The sequence below is a fragment of the Staurois parvus genome, unplaced genomic scaffold, assembly GCF_062004578.1.
Source record: "Staurois parvus isolate SC_StPar_1 unplaced genomic scaffold, SC_StPar_1.0 ptg000361l, whole genome shotgun sequence".
NCBI lineage: Eukaryota > Metazoa > Chordata > Amphibia > Anura > Ranidae > Staurois > Staurois parvus.
In genome coordinates this window covers 18,633,226-18,659,376 of record NW_028318157.1, presented here as the reverse complement: position 1 = coordinate 18,659,376, position 26,151 = coordinate 18,633,226, and the positions used below count along the sequence as shown (strand labels likewise).

The 26,151-nt window shown below is 36.4% G+C and overlaps 2 protein-coding genes and 1 pseudogene across 2 annotated transcripts in view; 2 read left to right on the top strand and 1 right to left on the bottom strand.

Annotated features, from left to right (window-relative positions):
- Nucleotides 1-20,018, bottom strand: part of LOC149456531 (uncharacterized) — a 187,836-nt gene extending 167,818 nt beyond the window's left edge. The window contains exon 1 of the mRNA XM_089684983.1: nt 19,320-20,018. Within this exon, the coding sequence (XP_089541109.1) occupies nt 19,320-19,390 (71 nt within the window). The 5' untranslated portion in view covers nt 19,391-20,018. The remainder of the gene's footprint in view (nt 1-19,319) is intronic.
- LOC149456532 (U2 spliceosomal RNA) lies at nt 3,513-3,674 on the top strand (annotated as a pseudogene).
- A 783-nt stretch (nt 20,019-20,801) lies between the features above and the next one.
- On the top strand, nt 20,802-24,413 carry ZIC3 (Zic family zinc finger 3). Its single transcript, XM_089684981.1, has 3 exons — nt 20,802-21,958; nt 22,984-23,147; nt 23,666-24,413. The coding sequence occupies exons 1-3, from the start codon at nt 20,986-20,988 to the stop codon at nt 23,852-23,854; spliced, it is 1,326 nt and encodes a 441-aa protein (XP_089541107.1). The 5' UTR covers nt 20,802-20,985; the 3' UTR covers nt 23,855-24,413.
- The last annotated feature ends 1,738 nt before the right edge of the window (nt 24,414-26,151 follow it).

The following is a 26,151-nucleotide window of genomic DNA, read 5'->3' as shown; positions in this document are numbered from 1 at the left end:
ACCAGAGTGGGTGCTCTCTTCAATCACTGAAAAACGAAAGGAAAGACAAGAGCGCAAACCCCATAGTGCAGTATATTGAACAGAAAGCATTGTGATGGAAGAGTGATGGAGTGTAGAACAGAACCCCTGCCTTGGCCATCAGCAAGGGATGAGAATGTGCTTGTGATGGAATAAAGCTGCTGATACTGGAGGAACCTTGTCACCGATGCACAATCCCAAAATAGGGGCTGAGGTAGAAGCTTGAAGCTTGGAAACATGTCCCTGTATCCTACTGTGCATGTGAACATCTGCTACATTGGACGGTCTGTGTTCCAGTTGACCCACACTGTTATGCCTAGCATATGCTATCTTTGTGAGTTTATTTTATTTATTCAATAAATGCTTTCTGCTCAGTATAATACACTATGGGTTTTACGCTTTTGTCTTTCCTTTGGAATTTGGCTTCACTATTGGTTATTATCTATAAAAATACCCATTATCCATTGCTAGAACTACAATGGGTGCAGGGTATGCAGTTCTTCCCGTGTCCAGTAAGGTATAAGGGACCTGGGCTAAAGCACCCTTTACCCTGAGTTTTAATGAAACTGTCATTATTGGGGGAATGCTGTAATTTTTGCTGCCATTTGCCTAACTGAAGAATCTGGTCACCTTTTCAAAAGGGCCACAGAATGTTGCACACATCTCTAATCAGCTGCCAGTGGCTGAGTTTAGGAAAGCACATCCTTTTTACATTGAAGAAGTGAAGCAAAGCATAGTCATTGATTATATTTGGTTCATTTTAACCAGTTTATGCTGAGCTCACACGTGTATTTGGGGTTGTGGATTTTTTCTAGGCCTTTTTCGAGGCAAGGCATATACTCCAGTGTTTGTGCTGAAAACTGACTCATAGTGTGCCCTAACATGGAGACTGAGCTGTGATAGACAGCTCCTGGTCTTATACTAATTATTGGGAGCCAGGAGGATCAGCTCTTGATCACATAAACCCTGAGATAGCCTATGAATGGCTATCACAGGGATCACTTAACATGCACCTCTGTACTCTCTTTCTCCTCTGAATGGTGAAAAAGATAAATTGAGAGGACTTTATCAAAATTGGATAAGAAACAATCTGCCACAATTGGACATTGTAACCAACTAGCTTCTATCTTCAGCTTGTTCAGTAAACCTTAAAATGAAAGATAGAAGCTGACTGATTGCCATGCGCAGTTGCTCCAGATTCTAGCTGCTCCATTTTTGCTAAATTCCCCTCTTTGTATCTTTTTCTCCTAGTCAGAGGGGAACAATGTAAGCAGAAAAGTGTGCCCCCAAAAATAATAAAGATAAAATTATATATATTAGGTCAGTGTTTGATCACAGTTGGTTTTAGGGTTATAGTCAGGGTCAAATGTCATTTCCAGAGGATTTTTTAGATATCAATGTGTTTGGGTAGCATAATAAGGCACAATGTGCACTAGTATTTCTTTGCTTTATGATGGGTACAAACAACAAATAATATACACATATGTGGTATTGCCTGAGACGTCAGGGGTGGAAGAATATATTTCAGAGATTTTTTTGGTGGTAAGTTATAGTAATTGCAAAAAATATACAGCTACATTTTAGAAACTTTTTTTTAACTATTTCGACCCAGTTCTCTGTTGATATTAAAAAAAACTAAGAAAACAACCGAACGTACATTATCACCTTCATGAAGAATCAATTATTCTTCATGCAGACTCAATTTCTCCTGAAAAAAAATCAAGGTATAATTCAACTAGATACTGGATACACTAATTAGTTGCAGTGATAACTACAGTTTTACTAATATATGCAAAAGTTGCAAAACTGGGTTCAGGCATTAAGTTTTGATTTACATTCAGACATGACAGGGTTAAAGTCAACTAAACATCCGCAGAGGGGAATTGCACCCAACTTGAACATGACCAATCAATGTACGGAAGGGAAAACCAAGACCAAAGTCTGCCAAAATCTGCATTTTCATGGGCATAGCCAAGCAATGTGGGCTTTATTCTGTGAGCTCTATCTGGCCATTAGCATTGTTATGTCATGTATTGTTATCAGTTTTAAATTCTGGTTTCACTGAACCATTGAACTATTGTAACCTTTTTTTTAAAGAAACATTTGAAGGGAGTAACAAGGTTTAAAAAGGACCGAAGCAATTAAAGATTCAGGAGAGTATTTGGAATAAATTTATTGACATGACTTTAGGGTTTTTTTTCCCTTCATCACGCATTCTGATTTGGAAAGTAATTGAATATTAGGTATAATTCATATGAATCATTTTATCAATGCCTGTTACAGCCTGATTTACTAAACTAAATGTGTGTAAGTTGTTGCATCAATCAGGATGATTTACTAAAGGAGTACATTTCAAAGTGAATTTCCACTTATCTTAGTAAATGAGGCGGGAAAACAATAAAAAAACACTTTGAAACAAACACAAAATCATGCACAAGGAAAATAAAAAAACTAGATTTTTTGCTGCACATGATTGGATTATTTAAGGTAGCACCGCTACACCTCATTTACTAAGCTAAGTGAATTATCTCTTTGCAAAGTGAATGTTCACTTAGTTTAGTGAATTAGATGACCATATGCTGACTGTAATCAGCCAATCTTGTGCAAGCAAAGATCTAGTTTTTTTTTTATTTTTCTTTCACAAGATTGAGTATTCTTTGCCAGGTTATAAGTAAATTTGACAGCAACTTTAAGTGGGGCTAACACCAGCCATGCATGGATCAAAATTTATCTGGTTCAGCAGGGGCCAGCTGAATTTGTGATACATGCATGGGCACCCTGGTTGTACACAAGTGGATCTATTGAAAAACGTGTGAACAACCAGCCTGTCAGGTGTTTTGTGAATGATTAGTGTTGCTGGGAAGGCTCCCTTCTGGCAGAACACAATAGTGCTGCTGGAGGGATTGCCCCATCAAGGCTGGCTGTGTTGATGAGGGAATCGAACAATTTTCTATCCTCCCACCTGTGGTGGAGGTAAAGAAAATTCCATCATCTATGGCCTGTCTTAATTATGCAAATTCCTTAGTTCACTTTATTAGAATATAAAGTACAAAAGCAGAGTTATTTGAATGTTTTATGTACACTGCAAACTGGTACAAAGCTGTATGCAATGAACATGAGAGTATGCTCTAGCAATTCAGTAAAGTGGTCATGGTGCCTAGGTGCATGGGTGTAACTTCTCACTAGTTTTGTGCATTTCTTTCAGACGTACCTATAAAGAACAGTATACTTACCCACCTTTTTCACTGGCCATGGTTCCTACTGCCACTCTCATCCTGAGAAATTTTCCCATGAAGTCCAAATGAAAACCAAAACCTCAGGGAGTATTGAGGGACCTTCTGTAGCTCTTGATGGTTCCTTCTGCTGATTGACACATCATTAGAGGAGACAGCAGTGAGGTGGAGGAGGAACGAGCAAGGGCTGCAGTAGGCCATAGAGATCAAAACTCCTGAAAGTTGTGGGGTTTTTTGCTGCATACTTTGAGATTAACTCTGGAAGCTTCTCGGACTTTTGGCTAAGATCAAGTGTAGTATCTGTTCTTATCAGTGTCCAGCAGGGGTGCTCCACGGTCATTCTAGCTTTGCGGGAATGACTGGTTGTATAGTACCCCTGCTGGTATGATGGGGGTCCTGATGGTTAATACGGGGGGAACAGAAACCGTGGTGCCCATTGGAGTTGGGGCCCGGGAGTAATTCCCCTTTGGAACGCCAGAGGGGCCCAGTACCTCCTGATTTGAGCGGATCTACCTTGTCTGGCCAGAGGCCGGGAAGGCAGAGAGTCCGCAAACCAGTGCCCCCTGAGTGGTTGCCTCAGGGGTGCTCTTAGTAACACCTGGGTGTGGGACCCCACAGTGTGAAAAGGCACATGGCCACTGTGTTTACCACTTTTTCTGCACAGCGCCCTCAGGACCAGGCCTTTTGGCTAAGTTTGGGGCAATTTTTGCTACAGGCCTCAGGGCCTGGTCTGTGCACAATTTGGCACGACCACTTTTTTATTTTTTATTTATTTATTTAATTTATTTTACTCTCCCACGTTTTGTCACTTTCACTCTTATGTGTGTGTTTTATTTCCTCACAGGATGGAGGGTGTGGGTCCTCGGGCCTGCCCTGAAGTCTAGGGGGAGGATGTGTGGCCTTTTGGTTCCTTCCTCCCCTGTCCCTAGGGGGTTTTCTCTTTGGGAGAACCCCCTGGTCAAGTACTGAGTGGCTGGCTTCGGCTGGCCACAAGGAACGGTGGTCCTCCAGGCCTTTTGGCTAGGTGGACCAAATGGGAACCTTGTCCCTGTCAGGAGCTTCGTGCCCCGGTGGATCAGGGTAGAGGTCCATCCCCTTCGGGGGAAGGACAAAGCACACCCCTAAGTGCACTTTTTCGTGTGGTGTTTTACACTTGCACTTTTTTTGTGATTCACTTACGGGTTTTTTTGTTATTCGCATGTTTGTGGACTTAAAAAAAAAGACTGGTACAAGCTGCAGAACCATTAGCAACAGCAGCAGCAATCACATAGCAGCAGCAACATTCAAGGGTTAAATCATTAGTCATGATGAGTATATTGGGGGGGGGATGCATTGTTGTCTCCTTATGGTCTTCAGCAGTTACATGGAAAATAAATACTTCTCTATCTATTTTTAACTAGGTAATTCACCCCTAACGGAAATTTGTGCGCTGGCCATTTCTATTTATGGGCTGTTATGCAGATTTTTCAAAGGTGGTTTAAAAGAAAAAAAATAGAAAGTTCCTATTTACCTGATTGGCTCTTTGAAACGGACATGGGTTTGTTGGCCTGACTGGGCGAATTTTAAATAAATCAACATTTTCAGTTGTCAGGACCCCTAGGAACTGGAGCTAATTTTTTTAAATGTAAGAAAGAAGGTTATCCAATTCCATTTGACTTATTGCACAATTTTCCCAGAACTTGAAAAAAGAAAACCTGGTTAGATATGTGGGCTAACATCCTTGTTTTTGCTCCAGTTTTCTTTGCTGCAATATTCATAAATCAGTCCTGCAGGCCAAGGTTTATTTTACACCAAGTGATACTAGTTTTTATTCTCTTTGTTCTTTAAGAAGAAAAATGGAAAACCAGAGACCAGAAAAGATACAGAGCTATATATTTGCAGAAGCATGTACATTTAGTCACTGTCTGATGGCCGCAGGTTGCATATGTCGCCACCGTCTTTTCCGTTTGCAAATGCATGGTTTGAGGATTCAGAGCATGCGAGCTGCAGCTTTCTCCCCTGTAATCACTGTTGGCAAATCTCCTATTTCAGCAAGTGAAGTCAAACTTCAATTGTTTTTCCTCCCTCCCCTCCTGGTATAGAAACCGAATTGCCCACAAAACAGCAAGTGATGCGATCGAATATTTAAGAAGAATGATAACAACGTGTTAGCAGGAGGCAGCAGGCAATTTCCAAGATCAATAGAACCTATTATTTTAGGGATTATATTTCATGCAAGTACTATTAAACTTTCCTTCTTTCCAGAAATGTGTCTTCAGAAGCAGTGGGGCAGAGAAGAACATCCAAATAATTTGGTCCCAAACAAATGTAAAATATAGACTCGATATTTGTATAACTGCTCTGTGGCAAGGTCTCCCTTCTGCTATTAATGTTTTACTCTATTTGGGTTTCGAAAACTTGTTTTCCTCGCAGAAGCTGGGCTGAGATTACGTATACAAAATTGAGCCTAAGTGTACATAAATACCACATTTACAAAAAGCCCCAGAAGCTGAATTTTACTATTGCATCAGTATACCAACAGAGGTATTGTATAGTCAATTGTGACAACGTCAAACCATGATCTATTGTCACCTAAGCAAACATGCTACAAAGTTATCCTTGACTTATTGCTGATTTTTTTTCACTGTTAACCTATATGCAGTGAATAGATTATTGAAGAGAAACAACTTTTATTTGGTAAGCGAAAACATATTTGAAACTAAGGTTTCATTTACATGGCCAAATCATCCATGGTGCAGCAAGTATACTGCAAATATCTGTGGATGGGAGCCCCAGTGTTTGTGGAGAGCTGAGACTAGAAAGCCTGTACAAGCTAATGACAGGCTGACAAAAGCTGCGGCTGTCTGCCACTGTAAGCATGTATATGCATATATCTGCACATAGAGCATTTACATGTAGTTAGGGACAGGTGATAGGACCTGGACACAATCTTTTGGCATCCAGGGAAGATCATCTGTCCCTAATCGCATACACGTGCTTGATATGTAGATACTTGTTTACAGCGGCAGAGAGCTGTAACTCCACTGAGCCCATCATTGACTTGTACAGGTTTCCTAGCTGCAGCTGTCTGCAAACACCTTGATTCCCAGCTGCACATATCCCTGTTGAAACAATGGCCAATTTGTGTGTCGGACGTCACTTGTCTGTTTTAAACCTCTTTGGTGGGCTAAGTCCATAATTTTTCACTGGCCCTGATTTCTTTGTTTCTTAAACAGTTTTGGAGAGTTGTCCTTGGAAACGCCTTTGGGCTTCAGCATTCAGAATGGGAAAATACCTTTTTGCATTTTAGATGAATTCACGTTATATAACCTGGGTTTTAAAGGTGAAAGTGCTTTTATTTCAAACAGTGATGCAGTCTCAGAGGTGCAGCCCTCAAAGAAGGTTTTGGGGTAGGCCCTGTTCATTGTCACTCCCAGTTTGCACCCATTACACCTTTGCTGTCTGTCACATCTATCCTCACTTGTAATGATCAGTGTGTCAAGCAGAGAAGTTGCAATGACATAATAAAGAACAGAGTTACGGAGGAAAACAGCATTGGGCTTGTTCACAATGCAGACATGATGTCCAGTGTCTCCTCTAAACCTGGTCATGTGACATCACAAGTAACTTTACAACGCAAAAAGCACACATTGGAGATATCATTGTTCTATCTATCTCAACACTGTTTCCCTGTCCAGTTCTTGTCTGGATTATATCGCCAGTACATTTCTTCCTCTGATACAAGAAACTGTGGATGCATGGGCAGTAAATAGTATTGGTCTCCCCCTAGAACAAAGGCCCAATAGCCATTGCAGCTGCTGCAATCCATATTCCTACACCAATGAGTTCAGTTTCATAAACATTTAATATTTATTGGATATGTAGAGCTAATGATCTTTTATAGTGACAATTATTCATGTAGCGGCCTTCATTTTTAGAATCAAACATTTATTTGGCATCTTTTTAGGTGGTGGCAACTATGCACATCATGTATCAAAAGCCCAAGGCCAAGCCCAAGTGGTTAAAAAAATAAAATGTGTTTTACCTAAATTGCATCCTCTGCATTAAGGTAAAAAATCTTTTGATAGTAGCTCCCCTCGCAGCACCACCTAAATCCTCACTTGAGCCTGATCTTGATCCAGCACTGTGCACATCTGCACATTCCCTCTTCCATGTCTCACAGGCTTGGTTGAAAGCAGCAGGAGCCATCGGCTCATGCTGTTGTCAGTCAAAGCCTATGAGCAGGGGCCGAACCAGGCTGTGTGTCTGAATAGGCGTAAATAGCCCGGATCAGGATCAAGCACGCATGACTGTCCCCATAGGAAGCAGCTTCCTATGAGGGTACTCTGCAGAGGGGAGGAGCCAGGAGTGCTTCTGGGAACCCCAGATAAGGAGGATCAGGGTTGATCTGTGCAAAACCATTGCACAGAGCAGGTAAGTATGTCAAGTTTGTTATTTTAAAGAAAAAACTGTAACACTTTACAATCAATTTAAAGTTGGAAATGTGAATGGTTAGGGACACTCACAACCCCTGTTCACCCAGCATCTATATATTTCCCTAATATTGCCTCTGCAGCAATAACACTTGGCATCAGATTTACTCTGTTCATTTCAGCTTTAACAGCACAGATAAATGGAACATTTGACAATATTTTCCAACCCATTTGTTCTCTTGTAATGAAGACAATGTGTACTGATGTGATTTTTTTCCCACCATGTGTAAGGAACATACAGTACTTGTTCATATCAATCAACAATTTCTGTCTAGATATGACTAACGTTTAAGACTTTGAGCCCTATTAAAAAGAAAAGAAAAGAGCTATGAGAATGATTAATGAGCAGTAACTCATGGCAACAAACCTGAAATTAATGATCAGATTGGTTGCTTCTGCACTTTGCATTCCCTTAGTGAAAATGTCTGTTTTTGTTTATGAAAGTTGTGAAAATGGTGGCAGATGGAGAACGTACCTTTCTGTCTCGATGTGCTGCTCATTGATTCCTTGGAGCAAATATTTGATATTTCTCAAAATATTTGTGCATGATCATCTCACTATGCAACAAGAAATTTTTGCCAGAGAGGGAAATAACTGCACTGGAAAAGTGAATAGCAACATCAGCAGAATGTGTCAATGGAAAGCAACTGATTTTTAGTTAACTTATTTATGATTTGCTGGTTACAGTATCTTACAAGCATACACTGCAAATTCAAATAAAGAAGTGAATCACTTTGCCCTTATGGTGAAATGAGTGGGTTTGCAAAGAACACAATGTAAGTAAAAGATAACAGAGCACTCATACCTGTCACCACCAGGGTGCACACTAAAACAGGAGAAGGCAAAACCCAGGTAAGATTACTCAAAGCAAATTCACTTATTTTTGACATGTTTATTTTTTGTCAGTGTTTGTACTTGGAGTGGACGTATTAGAAGCAATGCATGCAAAATCACAGACAAGATTTCAGCAAGAAACTGTTCGAGAGAATGGTTTGCTGCATTATGTTCTTCTAGTTCACAGTCCTAAAAGTGATAGCAAAAATGCATCAAAACATGCTTCAGTGTGATGTATAAAAGCACAGCAGGATGATGTGCTTTCAGGAAAGGGGCACCATGATTGGACTGGGGCTTTCTTGATTGACAAGAGCTTAGTTTAGTTTAGGGAAGACACGCAAACCTTCACAGCTTGATCTCTTTTCTAAAATATATCACACTATCCTTTGAAAAGTGCTGCACGATAGAAGAAAATAACATTCAACAGCCTGCTTTATCAATTGTTGTTATCCCTTGAAATTAAGGCAAAACTAAATGAAGAAAAAAATAGTTATTTTCAAAAAATAGCAATAATTACCTTTTTTTTTTATAAATATTTTTACAAAAAAATGTCATGCATTAAAAAAATGGATTTTTCGCATAAGGCACATATTGCAAAAATCCATCTCAGGGGAAACTTTGAAGCCAATTCAGAGTAATGATTCTTCTTGTTGGCTAATCCTTGGAGTCGAATATTGTAGAGAAATGTGCTATGTTTACTTTGAGAATGAAGGAAAGAAGTGTGTCTTCAATTATTATGATTTTTTATCAGTACAGTATTTCATTTTTCTGCCAAAAACATGTGTGCATTGTCAGTTTTCTTGCAAATACACATAAACACACATACTCTGTTACTCCATTTTTATTCTGCATCAGAACAGGCTGCTGGTCATGTGACTTGTAAAAGCAATTTTGTGTAAAATAATAAAAAATAACACAATACAATAAAATTATCAATTCAAATGTGTGGTGGTTATTTTTAGATATAATAAGTTGTTTAATTTTTAATTAAGAAATTATAGAAAAAAATGTTTTACAGTGTGATCAGGTTAATTTTTACAAGAGAGGGAAATCAGCAGACTGAATGCAAGCTTTAAAAAAAATTATGAAAAAAAAACAAAGAAATGTCAGATGTACTAAGATAGTTTCCAATATGTCACCCTATCTCTTTAAAGGGGTCATTGGGTCAAGGCGAAGGTCAGAGTGTCTTAGGTGTTGAAAGGAAATAGGTTTTATGATCTGGGCTAAATTTAAACAACAGAATAACGGGACTAACAGGATTAAAGTCAGACAAATACTAATTGACCAGTGTTGTCATTGTGAGTTGCGACTAATTAAAGCCCTTCAACTTCAGCTTTTTTTGTAAGGATTCATGTTTAATGACTGCCACTAAAAAGTAAAAAAAAAAAAAAAAAACTTATGATATGGATAGCATAAAAATACTCAACAAGCATTATTAGAGTTTAGTAGCCAAATGCATTACAATTCCAGCTATAAAATGCAATCTTTGTGTATTAGAGGTTCATGATTGATAGCTAGGACTTTAATTAAAACTTAAGGCAACTTTAAATGTGAAAAGGTATCTTTCATGGTAGATAAACATATGTTAACGACTTAACTAAATTTGTTCTCATCAAGGCATTCACAGTCAAAAGGTGAATTGTTAGCTTTCAAATGGTTAAATAGGTATACAATCTAATAGCAAGGTAGGTTCATTTATATGCAGTGGTTTCCAGAAGCTACCTGCTGTTACCCACTTTGCTGGTTTTCTTTTGTTCTGATTTAGGAGAGGGCAAAGGTGTCAGTCAACCAGTATAAAAAAAAAAGTTTTCTTAAAGAAGTAAGCTTGGATAGTATGCTTTTCCACAGAATATAGTTGTACCATGTTTATTTTTTTTATAGTTTTTATGTATTTACATTTACCTGACACTGAGTATAATTTTTAAAAGAAATAAAATATTGACAATCACTTTTAATTTTCAGTGTAAAAAAATAATTATATATATATATATATATATATATATGTGTGTATATGTATATATATATATATATATATATATATATATTTTTTTTTTTTTTTTATTCACATACCAGAATATATAGAGACATTCTAAAAGAGTTTTCTAATTTTATTAATTTTAAGTATGCGAAAATAGCATATTCAGTTTATTGCCTTTTATGGTAATAAAAAATAGGTTATGAACTGAAATTAAAAATATGTAAATATGTAGAGTATGTGTTTATTAGGAGATGATCTGATGAAATGTTTACATTTTATAATAAATAGAAGGACTATTTTATTACTCTTTTTATAATTTGTGATATGTTTTTGTGTGTACTTTAATATACATTTCTGTATGTATTATCCAAAGGTGAGGGAACTCTCTGCATTTTGTTTGTAGCTGTATGCATTAAAAGCATCTTTAGCGCATTTTACATATGAAGCCATTCATCCCTCCGGAAGATACACTTGCTGGAAACAACTAACATGCTAAAGTGCAACAAGGAGGATTTGCTAGAAATGTAGCACAAACATGCATAGGAGAATGGTATGCATATCTTGTTGTACTACAGGTACAGTTTAAAGTGTAGTAGAGAGCACTTAGTGCAAAAGTTTAAATAGACCATAAACCATTTTTTTACCTTAATAATGTTTTTTTACCCTGAAATTTCTCCCTAACTGGCTGTTGAAAGGAAATATAAATTTGTTGACATACATAGCAATATCCTTATAGTAAATTAATTCATCCATCCATTATTCCTCTCCTTTGAAACTATATTAGATAGAGGGATTTCTATCTAATGATAAAGATTTAAACTTCATATCTACAATGATTATACTCGCACACACATAGATGCACACCTGCACTACAACATATCAACAAGGACACCCTTTATACATGTACAAAAACGTATGCTTTTGGCAAGAATGATTTTGGAAATTTCAAGTAGACAGGAGACTGAAGACAGGAAAATGCAGAAATATTTTCACTAAAATGTGTAACCTTGTTGTATTCAGAAAGAATGTTGGCAAGTAATGAATAGCACACTAGATTAATCTGCCTACTGGCTTCCTTAAATTTTTTTGAACACAAACAAGTTTCTTAACTGACAATGGACCTAGGGGATCTCCACACCCATGAAAGAACAGCGCCGATTTTACTAGCACAAAAGCCAAGACTCTGGCACAAGTCTTGTACTTCTCTTGATGGAGAGACTTAGCCTGTTTTCCTGGGGGATTTCAACCTTTCATGCGCACAATCAGGCGGCTTACCACATGGTCCAAAGAAGACCTCAATTGCTCAAGGGACCCTTTTGATTGCTTATGTACGAGACTGTGTAATTTTCTACCAGAACCCAGGTCATATGAAGTGGAAGTGAGCTGCAACAGTGGAAAATTACTATCTAAGTTGACATATTTTGGCTAGAAAGCATTACTCTGTTTAACAAACATACCAGTTTTTTTAATTGTTTGGTCTGATTCAAAAAATCTTTGTGACAGAATATAAGTGATTACAAGCACTACAGTGAGTCACGAAGTATATAGTCAGTAGATAAGCTCCCTTTCTTCTCTTCCTTCCTTCCTTCCTTCCTTCCTTCCTTCCTTCCTTCCTTTCCTTTCCCTTCTATTCCCTTCCCTTCTCTTCCCCTCCCTTCCTTTCCTTTCTTCCTTCCCTCCCTTATATTTTTTCCTTTCCAATGTGCCTTCTCCTCTTGTTTTCCCTACTGTTATTTTCCTCTTCAAGTCTTTCTCTGTCTTGTTATCCCACTTTATTACTCTATGGCTGATATGCAAAATCTGATGGGTGAGTATTCAGAAGCATATTTGTTCTGGTTGTCTTGCTGCAGGTATTGTAAATCAGACTTTCTGCCTCCCTGTCTGTCTGACCCTCTCTCTTTCCAGATTTATATGTCTTCTTTTTTAATTTAATTTTTATGCTTTGTTACAGTGTTTGGTCATTAAAGTTAAAAATTAAAATATTTGTGCATGCCAAACTCTCCACATTCTTGTTTCGAGAAGCTTACACCTCTCTTTTAATATAATTCTTTTTATGGTAATGGAAGAAACAAATAGCTGTTGTATTAAACCACCTATTGGTTTTTTCCATTACCATAAGAATTTGTAATAAATGAGTGCAAACATCAAAACTGTAGGCATAAGTATGATCAACAAGGTACATACCATATGTTGTATAATCTTATTTCAATGTCTGGATGCTTAGATTATGAAGGTGGGTGGTACTATGATTGATTGCATTAATTCCCCTAATCTATTTTAAATGTATTTTTACGGCAAAATTCAACAGCTCCAATGCCAGAAATAAATACAAGGTTGTCTAATTTGGTGTTTGATAGGTTTATATTTGCTTATCTAACATGATACAATGAAAAAATTATTTTTGACGCAAATCTAACTATGGCAACGATTAACACAGCTGCACTTGCAGTCATTTTATATATGAATTTTACGTGCATGTTTATGTTTAGGGGTCTTATTGCTCCCGGACTGCAACTTCCGTTAAGGGGAGGGACTAAGCTTGGGGCTTTGTGAAGTCTTGCAGAATATACATTTACGCAGGGTAGGAATGTCTGACACTGCTTGTTTGCAGTATCGGAGCTATACCTTCAGTTCCAACCAGGGCACTAATATGATATTGTTTTTATATTCCTCCGTGTTTGCATAGGTATCTTTGGCTGCACTTGTCACAGCCACACAGATCCTGTGTTGATATATCGAATGATTTCAATCTAAACTATGTGTAACAGTGTAGTAGGGACATTATACTGTATGCTCTACAGTGACAAGGACTAAATACACTACACTGCACTTTATTTAGGCTTTGTGTAATATATATACATATATACAGGGATATATGTTTCTACATGTGTTGTTATGTTTTATAAGATTAAATCTCATAATTATTTACCTTTATTAAGATTACAAGCTCTTCAATTTAGAGATACATGTGGCCTCTCAGTGTACGGCTGTAAAAAATCAATTTGTGTCATATGTGTAACATGGAAATACATATTTGCAATACATTAGACACTGGCCACAATATTTAAATTGTTAATTTTTTTTTCTCAAGATGTAAATGTTTAAGGGGTGATTTGCTATAGGTACATCTTATCAACCATTCTTGTTTCAATTCAAAACTTGTTTCACTGTTTGAAGTGGACCTGTTTGCTGGCCTAAAAAAGTGTTATAAAAAACACTAAGAATGACAAAAGTTGTTTTGAAGCAAATTATATGGTTGTTACATAATGGTACAGCCTTATAGGAAGTTCAAAATAAACTATATTCCTGACTGTTGTACTTAGTCTGGCCCAGCTCTAGGATCAGGTTTGTTCCACATGCCATAGCTGCAAGAGTTAAATAAATCTGTTGTGATGGAGCTATTCTTTTATTTAGTTCTTTATGTCATAGTTTTACATAGCTTAAATCTTTTATTTAGTTTTACTTACTTTTGTAAAGAAGCAAAAAGATAACACACAGCCACAAAATGAAACTTGTTTGTTTCCTTCTTGGCCGTTAGGGCTTATTCAAACCAGCAGCCATGTAATACCACAACCACTAGCATGAGATCTGATGGGAGCGGTGCCCATGTGTCAAAAGTGACACATTCCACTGTTTACTTTTTTTTTTACTAATTTTATCGAAATGTCACAAGGTAACATTTCATTCTTCTAGTTTTAAACCTTTGGTTGCAACACTACGATGAAAAACAGTAATGCATGTCCATTTGTGATCAGCACACACCACTGCAGTATAATGCTTTGAACTCATAAGACTCAAGGAAAACTACCTTGTCTATATGTTCAAACTGCATTGTTCAAACTGCCTGGTACAGACATATGGTGTGAATAGGCCCCTAAAAAAATCAGTTGTGTCCATGTTGGTTGGCCATAAACAGTTAGACCTCATATCAAGTATGATAAGCAGTGAGTGAATTGTCAGTCACTGCTTAGATTCTGGGCTGCCAGGATCTGCCACAGTCTTCCTCCTGGACTCAGCTGATATATAAATGCAATACATGCATGGTATCATCCATGATGCCTTTCTATAAAGAAATGAAAGACATAGGTTGTAAGGATTTACCTGCGTACTTTAAATCTCTGGGAGCAATAGCAAGTTCCGCAGTTTTCCTAAAAGTACTTTAATGTTTATAACCTCCTACATAACCCGACTGTCACAAGTGATGTCCTATTCTTTAATATTGCTTTCCTTTTCAAGCTGTAAGGTGATGGGAAACTGAGACATCTGGATTTCCTTAGGTGCATTGCTGGGACTAGCAGTGATCTTCTCTATCTCAGCCAATATGTTGATGTGGCACATATGTAGTGAAAACATCTTTCTCTTTTCTCTGTGGAAAAGGGATTGATTGCCATCCAGCTGCATAGAGATTTAACATTTAGTACGTATCTAAATATTGCACTCACATGTTTAATAGCACCTAGACTGCCTAGAGTTGTTTATAGGATGGAACTCACAAACGATGTGTTGGAAAACATCTATGTGCGATAGTTCCTGCTTCTTTAAGGTAACCAGTGCATGGGTCAATAGGCCCCCAACTCTCACAAGCATTTCTCGAATTTGTCCTGTCCCGTTGCTTGCAAATATAAGGCTGTGTATGGTCACTATTAAACTGTAAGCTGCAGAAGAGCAAAGGGACCGTGAGCACAATTAAACTGTTGCATTGTTGCCAAGCTCTTCTTGCACATATAATTTACTTGCACAATATTTTGCATCTACTGCCCTATTCATTTCTCTTGAACCCTAATTTTTAAATAAAAAAGTGTTTTTATGAATTATGAAAACATTCGATGCAGTATTATAAACATATGCATGTAGTCATTCATGTGGCACACAATTGTAGTGCCACATGCACATAAATAAATACATATATCATGGTATAAGTTTAGAGTACAGAAAGATTATTACAAGTGATTATACACTTTTGGGATATCCACCCATGATTCAGCACTTAGAAGTACATATGATACATATACATGTAATTATAAATGCGTACTTATCCTCATATTTATATATCTATGGTTTGTAAAGATTTTACATAGAATATTAAGTAAAAAAATAAAAACACATGAGTAATAAATGTAACAAATCAAAAAGACTGATGGACTTGTTTGTTAAAAGATGGAGGGGATTTATGACTTTTTAGCAAAGTCATGTTTATTTCCTCAAGAAAATTATATTTTAAGGAAAAAATATAATTCGAAATCTGTTTGTATGCTTGATTTAAAGTAATGTGAGCATGGATATTGAAAAAGGTTACATGCTCTTATAATCATTATAATGTTAAAATGTAATGTTTAGATATAATATATATATGTATATATACACACACACACACATTTACATGCACCATATTGTGAAGAGTGTTTGTTGCTAACGCTAAATACTGTGGGTGTACAGGCGGCAAGCTTAGCTGTCCTATGTATAAGTAACTTGGTGCTTGTGGATTCCCCTCAGGGCAAACATCCACTGAAAGGGTCAATAAACTGTGTGTCCCCCTCAAAAGAACTAGCACAATAAAAAGCACCCTCTAGGTCACAGGTCACCTCATCACTGATTGAGATATTCTCAACTTTCTTTTATTCTCTGCTAAACATACCACACACAAGAAACACCTAAACAAGAGCAGACCAGTCTTAGAGCCAGGGCTTACGTGTGGAAGAGAGTGAGCGGAAGCCATGTCAGTTTTAGAACTGCACCACAGATATCAACAGTCAGTGCTTCAACCAGTTTACAGACCATATTGTATGCTTTTAAAGGTATTAGAAAATGTGTCTGATTATGACACTGTCGCATGTTGGAAACATACTCATATAGATGAAGAATAGAATGTGCTTTGAGACAGGAAGACTGTTGTCTGCCTAAAAGACAAAGCACATTAGATGGATTTAAAATGTTTAGCACATCAGTGTAAGCCTTTAATATTCCAGCTAATTTTCCAATGACTCTGCTGTTTACTCAGATACTACCTTAGTATCCATTACCAACACTGGGTAGAAAAGAGTTTGAGAGAGATCAATAAAATAAAATACCGAAACGTACTAGGCAATGTTTATTTTCTGTGGCAATACATGTATTTATTAGTCAATGCGCATTTCCTGTGTACTTTGAATACAGATATAATATTTCAAAATAACTACATAACACACACCAGATGTTAGCCATGGATTTGACGTAAGCCTTTTAGCGTCAATGGACGACCTTATGATTGAAGATTTTACATAATCCATCAGATTCATTCTTCCATAATGTTCAATTACCTACATGTTTTTTTCACCAAAGCAGATTTTTTTTCACTTTTAAAGTTTGACTCATAAGATATATTGTACATCAGTCATGTCTCAGTGTTTTTTCAGAAACAATACCAGGTATTTGATACATGTACATTATAGTAGGCCTAAGAGGTTGTCTCATTTTTACCTCAACAGTGCACCAACCACAAAGGATGTAATGATCAGCTATACTGACTGACATATTTATCAGTGTTATTTATTTTACTTGAAAGATCCTGTGGTTTTACATGGACATTTCTCAGGCTTTCCTTTTTGGAGCTCGTCTCGTGGTTGACTAATACCTCTCCTCTGCCTCTCTCACTTTTTTCTATGTCTGCCTTTCTCTTCTCTCTTTATAGATTGACCCATAGACAGTGAGTGAATGTTAAGCATCAAGAGTAAGTGTCTAGATTCTGTTAGGAAGTCCTGATTTCTTTGTAAGACAAAGTTTTTGTCAACAGTCATTCCTCTCACTTTCTCTTGTCACCCAAGGCCCTGTTTACTTCAATATGTCCCTTCGAAGTTCAAGTGTACATGTGATTAGACTGAACTGATTGACACTAACAATGAAAATGTCTAATTTGCTTCTAGTTTCCCTTAAATTATTTCACAATTACAATACATATACAGATGAACAAGTCATATACACATAAGTCATTAGAATAAATAAATATGAAGTAACTTTTAATGTGGATCATGAGTAGAAAAAATTATGAAGGACGACAAGGTAACATCTACATAGCTAACATAAACCATAAATATTGTCATGTAAAGTATAACACACAATATAATAATGAAGCTAAAATATATATATATATATATATATATATATATATATATATATATATATATATATAATGAATGCATGTGTATGTGTGTATATATATATATATATATATATATATATATTTATTTTATTTTTTTTGGAGTAGGGGAAACACGTTATAGACATTTTATGGCCCTGCTTACATACATGGCCGAGTTTGCATTGCAATGTTTGGCATGTCAACATTATTTTTTAAACATGTTAAGAAAAAAAAGACAGCTGATACATATAATTTAATATAATATACTTGTGTCTTCCATATGTTGTGACTATCTGATTGTGACCATCTACATTACATAGGTGTCTGTATGTATGTATGTATGTATTTAGCTACATGTAATTCTTTCCTGATGATTCATTGTAAATGTATACATACAATATAAGATCATATACCATAAAAATAATATTACATCTGTAAAGTTATTGCAGTGTAGTGACTTTTTATGAATAAATGGTGGCATTTCACATTACAGTATGTATGATATAATAATATGAATTTACATGAATGGGTGATAGAGCATGTAATCCATTTGTTTAGATTTATCACTTAACCCTTATTTTATAGTAAAGTTGCACACATACACACACAACTCACACACACAAATACACACCTATATATACCACACGCAGCTTGCACACATGCATACACACACACACACACACACACACACACACACACACACACATATATATATATATATATATATATATATATAAAACGTAAAGCTATCTACATTAGTAGCAGTGTTTATAGCACTGTGGGTGCTCCTGAATATGCAATGCACCTCTTTAAAGATCTTATAAAAGCTTAATTGACAGAGCATGCATTTTATATTTAAACAAGTGTTTATTTTCACAGAAAATGTCTTCACACATCTGGATAAATTTACCTCCCAGAAAGGGAAGACACTGGAACGTAAAACCAGTGTCACAAAATACCACCATATTCAGCTGCAGTTTTTTTTTCTGTTTAACTTGAAAGTAAAGTATACTATTATGGAGTGTCAAAAATCGAAGAAGGAGACATTAGGACTACTACTCAGGCTTCGAAAACAGTAAAGGTCATTTATCCATACTGGTTGCAAGAGGAGAACTTCACAGACCCTTGACAATACATTTTCACTTGATGGTCTAATTAAATTATGTCCTTTTTCTGTCACAGAATCAAGACAACATATGCCTAACCTAATGAATTATCTCATCAAAACAATGTTGAGTGTGTACTCAGTCACATAAACAGGTAACAAAAAACAGCAATTTGCTTTGGAACAGGCCAATAAACTACTGAAAGGGGATATGTTTGAAAAACTTTGCTGACACCTATGAAAGAACAAGAGAATCACCATAAACCTTTGCGGCTTTCTATAGGAGTCTCTGTGACTAGGGGGGCATTTGAAATGTACTGCATTCACCAAAGGAACATCAAAGCCTAGAACTGCATTGGGATAAGCTTTGCGTCCATCAAAAAAAAAAAAAAAACAAGTTCCCAGGCATTCCAGCTACAAATGCAGGTTCTCGTGCAGTCCAAAAAATAAGATCTCTACATCATCCTTGAAGACATGCTATACCACCACCAAGACTAACAAACATACAGTAAACTAGGCTTAAACACAGTTTAAGATGCAATGATTTAAGACAAGAGGGACTCACCTTTCAACTTTTAGTGTGTTCTTGTTGGATGTGTAGCATGAATTTTGATTGGTTTTGATGAGACATGGCATTAGTAGTGAGGCTGATTTTTATAGGGGTGGAGTTTTTTCTTTTTTTTTTTTGCAAAACTCTAAAATAAAGAATGTGAACTCTTTCCTGGGGCTGATTGGGGGGAAGGATGTGAAAAGACTGCAGTTATAAAGCACTGCTTGAAGCAGTCTCTCAATGCGTCTCTGAACTTGATCAGATTTTATGTTTCCTGCAGAGAGACAGCGACAATCCTGTGAAAGTGGCTCAATAGACAGACTTTTGGGCTCAGCAAATCTCAGGATATTACAATTACGGCCATCTTTCTCTCTCTCTTTTATTCTCAATCTTACTCCCTATAGTTCTTTGCAAATGCTTTCCCATACAGAAAAGGATGGAATTTATAGAGCTGTCTAAAGCTTATAAGCATTGCTAGACAAATGCTGTATTTTTTTTAAAAAAACCTTTTCTCTGTGTCTTAGTGCTGGTTATATGATGAAGGTATTGTGTGATCATATGCATTTTTCCCTCATAAAACTGGTCTGTGAAGTTTTAAAATCCTAACTCAGAAAACAAACACAACAGGGATCCTCACACTCTTCTTTGTCTTCAGCAGGCAGTTAACTCTTTACTCTTTTTTTGTCACTAGGGAAAAATTAGGAGTCATAAACAGCAAATCAAACCAAATCTTTCGCTATGTATTTCTTAAATAATAATAATAATAAAAATAATAATAATAAATTAAAACAAAGGACATTTAGCTTTGCATTTCTATAAAATACTATTATTAATATGGCATGAGGTAATTTTAGTTTAAATTACAATACCATATAATAATAATAATTAGAAGAAGAAACTTCCCCTTAGTTCTCCAGCTATGAATGCGATTTTAAGCAGTAGGACAGTTATAACATAAGCTACACACAATGCACATAAGCCTTGAAAGCTGCAGTACAAGGAAAACAAAATCATGAAAAAACTCCAAGATACAAAATCATGAAAAATAATTTTGTATCTGTTATTTTTTCTAGTGAGTGGCTTCAGAGTGTCTTAAGCAGGATCACTGAAAGGAAACAGTTTACAGACTGATCACACGTTTGTGATGCTTAGAAAGATGGTTAGCGACATCCTTAAATTAGGAATCTTGCAGACAAATATTTGGGCATTTCCTAATCTTTTAACACATGCCGTGCTGGAGAAGCCTGCCACATATATATTTTCTAAATATATACATATATCACTTGCAGCAGCAGAAGGGTTAAGCTTACCTGCAAATACTAAACCTGAGCAGACCAATCAGGGCACAGATATTAGTGAAGCTGCCATATTCAATGCTAAACTCTGTCAATCAAGAGTTCACAGGCAAATGGGTGCCTGGGGCTGGGCTCGCATGACACTCCCCCAGCTGAGTTTCTATTGGTGCAGTTCAGACTGCCTCCTGAGTTGGTTTATGTGTGAGGAGTGAGTGATTGACTTTATCAGTCCAAGGACATTACTCTGTTGGAGAGGGTGAACTGTTTCCTGGATTTCTACAAGCAAAAGGAATAAAAGCAAAACTTTTTTTTTTCTTATCAGTGCTTCTGCATGAACTGCATCTTGTGTTGACCATTCAGAAAGTCTGCATTGCTCAGGCTCATTCATGACAATGCTTCTAGATGGAGGACCTCAATTTCCCACCCTGGGAGTTGGAGGGTTTGGGACATCTCGCCATCATGAAATGTCCAGCCGAGATGCTGGCATGGGGCTTAATCCATTTGCTGAACCTTCACATGCTGCGGCTTTCAAGCTTAGTCCAGCCAGTCATGATCTCTCCTCAAGCCAGAGCTCAGCTTTTACCCCGCAGGCATCTGGATATGCCAACGCGCTCGGGCACCATGCTGGGCAGGTGCCATCTTACGGAGGTGCTGCCTTTAACTCCACTAGAGATTTTCTTTTCCGAAATCGGAATTCTGGAATTGGAGATGCTGCCTCACCAGGGGGTCAGCATGGACTTTTTGCCAGCCATGGACCCCCTGCAATCACTGAACCTCCAGGACACCTGATCTTTCCAGGACTCCACGAACAAAGCTCCAGCCACACTTCACCTAATGGACATGTGGTAAATGGACAAATGCATTTAGGTCTTAGAGGAGACATTTTTGGACGTCCAGATCCTTACAGAGCTGTGCCTAGTCCCAGGACAGATCATTATGCTGCTGCCCAGTTCCACAACTACAACCACATGAATATGGGCATGAATGTAGCAGCTCATCATGGCCCAGGGGCATTTTTTAGATATATGAGGCAACCTATCAAACAAGAATTATCATGTAAGTGGCTAGAGGAATCACCAATGAACCGACCGCAGAAAGCCTGCGACAGGACATTCAGCAGCATGCATGAGCTGGTTACACATATGACAATGGAACATGTTGGGGGACCAGAACAAACTAATCACATTTGCTACTGGGAGGAATGTCCTAGGGGAGGAAAATCCTTTAAGGCAAAGTACAAACTGGTTAATCACATAAGGGTTCACACTGGAGAAAAACCTTTTCCATGTCCCTTTCCTGGATGTGGGAAAATATTTGCACGATCTGAAAATCTAAAGATCCACAAAAGAACTCACACAGGTAAGGGATTGAGATATATACATATATATTTATAGAATATTTATGTGTAATATATGCAGCATATATATGTGTTTGAGTGTGTGTGCCTGTGTGTACATTTATATATATTTTTTACGTGTTTTTGCTTTAGGCCTGCATCTGTGAATCAGTATAACATTATGATTTTTACACTGAAACTGATACTTTCTTTTCTTATTGTTATTTAAATGTGAAGGTCTGCTGTTTAAAATCAAACCTTGACAATAAACACTGACTTGATTAGTTTAAGACAATATTATTAGCATTTATTCCTTCTTTGTTGTCTTGTCTCTTGCATGCAATGAACAAATAAGAGTTTGTTGAGTGATGATTCACTTCCAAAGCAGTTTGGTTCCTTGCATACTGTTAAGTAAACTATAGAAATGCTAATTAAATCTCATTTTCACTTACTTCCGCTCTTTTTTTACTCTTGATTGGCACATCTCCTAATTAAAGCAGTGATACTTTTGTCAAAGTATTTTTATTTGGAATCCTGTGTTTAATTAAACTCTTTGCAAGCAAAGTGAGTTTAGGTAGTGCAGAATAACATCCATTTCTGCCTTCATATAACATGTCTGGAAGAAAATACTTGCCTAGACTTTTGAAAACTGATTCTATTTCCTAATAGACAATGTGGTTTGACTAGAAACTATGGGTAACTGTATTCTTAATACGTCCTGCTTAAACTGCTGTTATGTAAAGATCATTCAATATAGCTGAAAGATGGTAGTTTAGCTTTATTGTATAAAGCTAAAATATAAAATTGTATACTTGCAATGTTATTTTTTGCATCCTATTAAACATCAGCTTGGCTTGTTAAATATTTCAACATGATATGCAGATAACGTATGGGAATATTTAGCAAGGAAATTGTCCAGTCTGGGCCAGCAATGTGAATTTCATTAAGGGGAATCCAAAGGGGCGAAACTGTAAAATGTAGACCAGCGATGACTGGAATTATATTCTGCAACTACAGCTACATAACATTCACTATATCCTTCCATCAGGTGAGAAGCCCTTCAAGTGTGAGTTTGAAGGATGCGATCGACGGTTTGCAAACAGCAGTGACAGGAAAAAGCATATGCATGTGCATACATCAGACAAACCATACATCTGCAAAGTATGTGATAAGTCCTACACACATCCCAGCTCTCTAAGGAAACACATGAAGGTAATATTATTGATGTTATTATTATTACTAACATGAATTATTATTATTATTATTAATAATAATATAATTATATCTCTCACTTAGTGATTGCTCGTTAATTATTTTTAAAATATGCTTTTGAAAAATGATATATAATATATATTTGGCAAAATCTAAAAAAAAAATAGCATAGCTACATTTTTTTTAAATTATAAAATTTTGGTCTTTGGGCATTTTTACATATACTGCATATTTTATTTTGACAATCTTTAAAATATATTACTTAGTTATTTTATGATAAAACTTTAACAAATGATTTAATATCGTATACAAATAGTAAAAGAGTTTGTGGAAAACTTCTCCTCATTATTGACAGTAGCTCTCAACCTTATGTTATGAATTCAACAGTACTGGTCTCAAATTGATACTAAGGCCTTACTGTGTATACATTTATGTAAATTCTTTTTAACTAGGCCACAACATTTTGACACCTTCAAAGGAATTATGAGTGTAATCATTTTTTTCTTGTTTCTGTTTAGGTACATGAATCTCAAGGGTCTGATTCATCGCCAGCTGCCAGCTCAGGTTATGAATCTGCCACCCCACCAGCAATGGTATCAGCCAGTAGTGAGGAAACTTCCAAAACTACTTCAGCAGTAATTCAGACTAACAGCAACACTCACAATCCAGGATTACTTCCACCTAATTTTAACGAGTGGTATGTCTGAAAACATTTTTTACAAAGGCACAATCATGCTCAATAAAAGGACCAAATCAAACTTAGTGACCAAGCTTCCAGGATGGTAATGACATTTACGACACAAACAACAGTATAGGGCTTTGTTTTGTAATTTGAATTTACCCTGGAAGATTTGTTTTATTCCTAAAGAAGGCTGTGGACTAATTCTGTCCTATTCTCAGGATCTGAAAACATATTTTGGCATTTACATTCCTTATCTCTTTTCTTTCATTTTAACAACATTACATTTTTATTTTCTTAAATAAACTATAGAAAGTTTCTTAAATGGTGTATTTAACAGCTAAAAAAAAAATCTTTACACCTTTATGGTGATTGTTATAATCTCACATTCTTAAACAGTGCCAAAGTCTTGTTATGTCTTGAACTTTCTCAAAGCATTACACTTGTGAATGTATTCCTTGTCTGATAGGGTCAAAGCTGTTGTTGGGTATATTTTCAGGATGGGATGTGTGTTCATTCACAGATTGTGACCATTTAGTATACAGTTGCCTTTTGTAAGAACTTTTGTAAATATATCCATGATGCCATATTTATCGTTTGTAATTTAATTATTGATACAAGTGCCGGGAACTGAACAATATTTATGAAAAAGTTTTCTAACAAAACTCTGTATAGCTTTTGGTTATAACTGCTTTAGCATTAAAATTTATTGTTTTGAAAAAAAAAAAATCTTCTTTTCTATTGTTGTGAAAAATGTTACTTAAGGGTGCTCCTTTAAAAATTACTAATATTATTTTTTGTAGCTGTTTAGGCAACTCAAATATTTATCAAAGATATGTCAGGGTAGCTAAAATGTATTTTAAGTGGTAGGTGTAATAAATTTACCCTTCACAATCTTTCAGGAAAATCAAACATTTCTAATCAATTCACTTGGGCACCATGACATCTCTATCTGATGCATCAAAGAACAAATAAGTGCATGCTGCCATTCTCTAGAACAAAATACTGCAGGTTTGATAGGTTCAGCATTTTTCTTAAACAAAATATTCTGTACCTTGCCTGCATAAGAATGCTAGTTGTGCCTGTCTTAATAAACTTGAAGTAATGCTAGTTATGTCATTAACATTAAAGGCCCTTAACACTTCAAGCAAAGAGATTTATTTTCTGAAGAAAATCTTAAAACTTGTATCACAGCAGTAGTTAGATAATTAATTTCAGGTGAATGTTTTCTGAAAAGCTGTTCAGACGCTTTTTTGCTGCATAGCATTTTGATATATAAAAAGAGACACTGGTTAAAACAACTGTGAAACATACATGTTTTCCAATTTACTATATTACTATATCCTGGAATATATACCATTCTCAAATATACTGGGTTAATGGAGTAATTGTTTTTCTCACTTATGCTGAGCTGGTTCAGGAAAAGTTTTGGGTTTTTTTTGTAATAATTTCCCACCACCTAATTTGAAAGTATCACAGGGTAGGATGAAGATTGCTACTTTGCCAAACTATGTCTTAGCTTTTAAATAAGAATACTATGGGCTTGATTTACTAAAGCTGGAAACTGCAAAATCTGGTGCAGCTGTGTATGGTAGCCAATCAGCTTCTAACTTCAGCTTCTTCAAATAAGCTTTGACGAAAAAAACAAGGAAGCTGATTGGTTTCTGTGCAGACCTGCACCAGATTTCGCACTCTTGAGATTTAGTAAATCAAGTAGGCTCATCATTGACATTCACTGATCAGATTTTTGTAAGTGGTCAGTTATTGGCACTTCTGATTTGTTGCTCATGTAAAATGTTAACCTTTGTCTTGCCGTTGAACTGTAATTCTTGTGCTTCTGTGCGTGCCATCACATGGCTCCACCTCTTTACACTGCTATATCAGGAGAGATGGAGATTATACGTAAACAAACAGTATGCATGGTTTTAATTGGAACTAGTGCAAAACAAGGCATGACAAAAAAACAGAATCTTTTTTAAAACACGTGTAATCTGGAAAGATGGTGGCTATCTTTTTTCTGCTATGTATAATGGTACAGCAATCCTGTGCTGGAAACATGGATAAAAATAAGCAAAATGACTATAAACAAAAGTAAGTAGCCAGTAGCCAGTAGACTCAAAGAGATGTGAGAGCTACCATGTGTAGTTCCATGTGTAGTTTCTGTAAATATCTAGCTCTTTTGCATAAGTGTAATAAAAAGGCAGATAGAAAATAATATAAAAAACTGCTAGAGTCTAGCTTTCTCAACAGAGAAGCAGAAAAAAAATGAATGCTACTTTTGCTGGAACTTTAAGTGCAGTCTTGCAGTAAGGTTTTCCTTGCTGT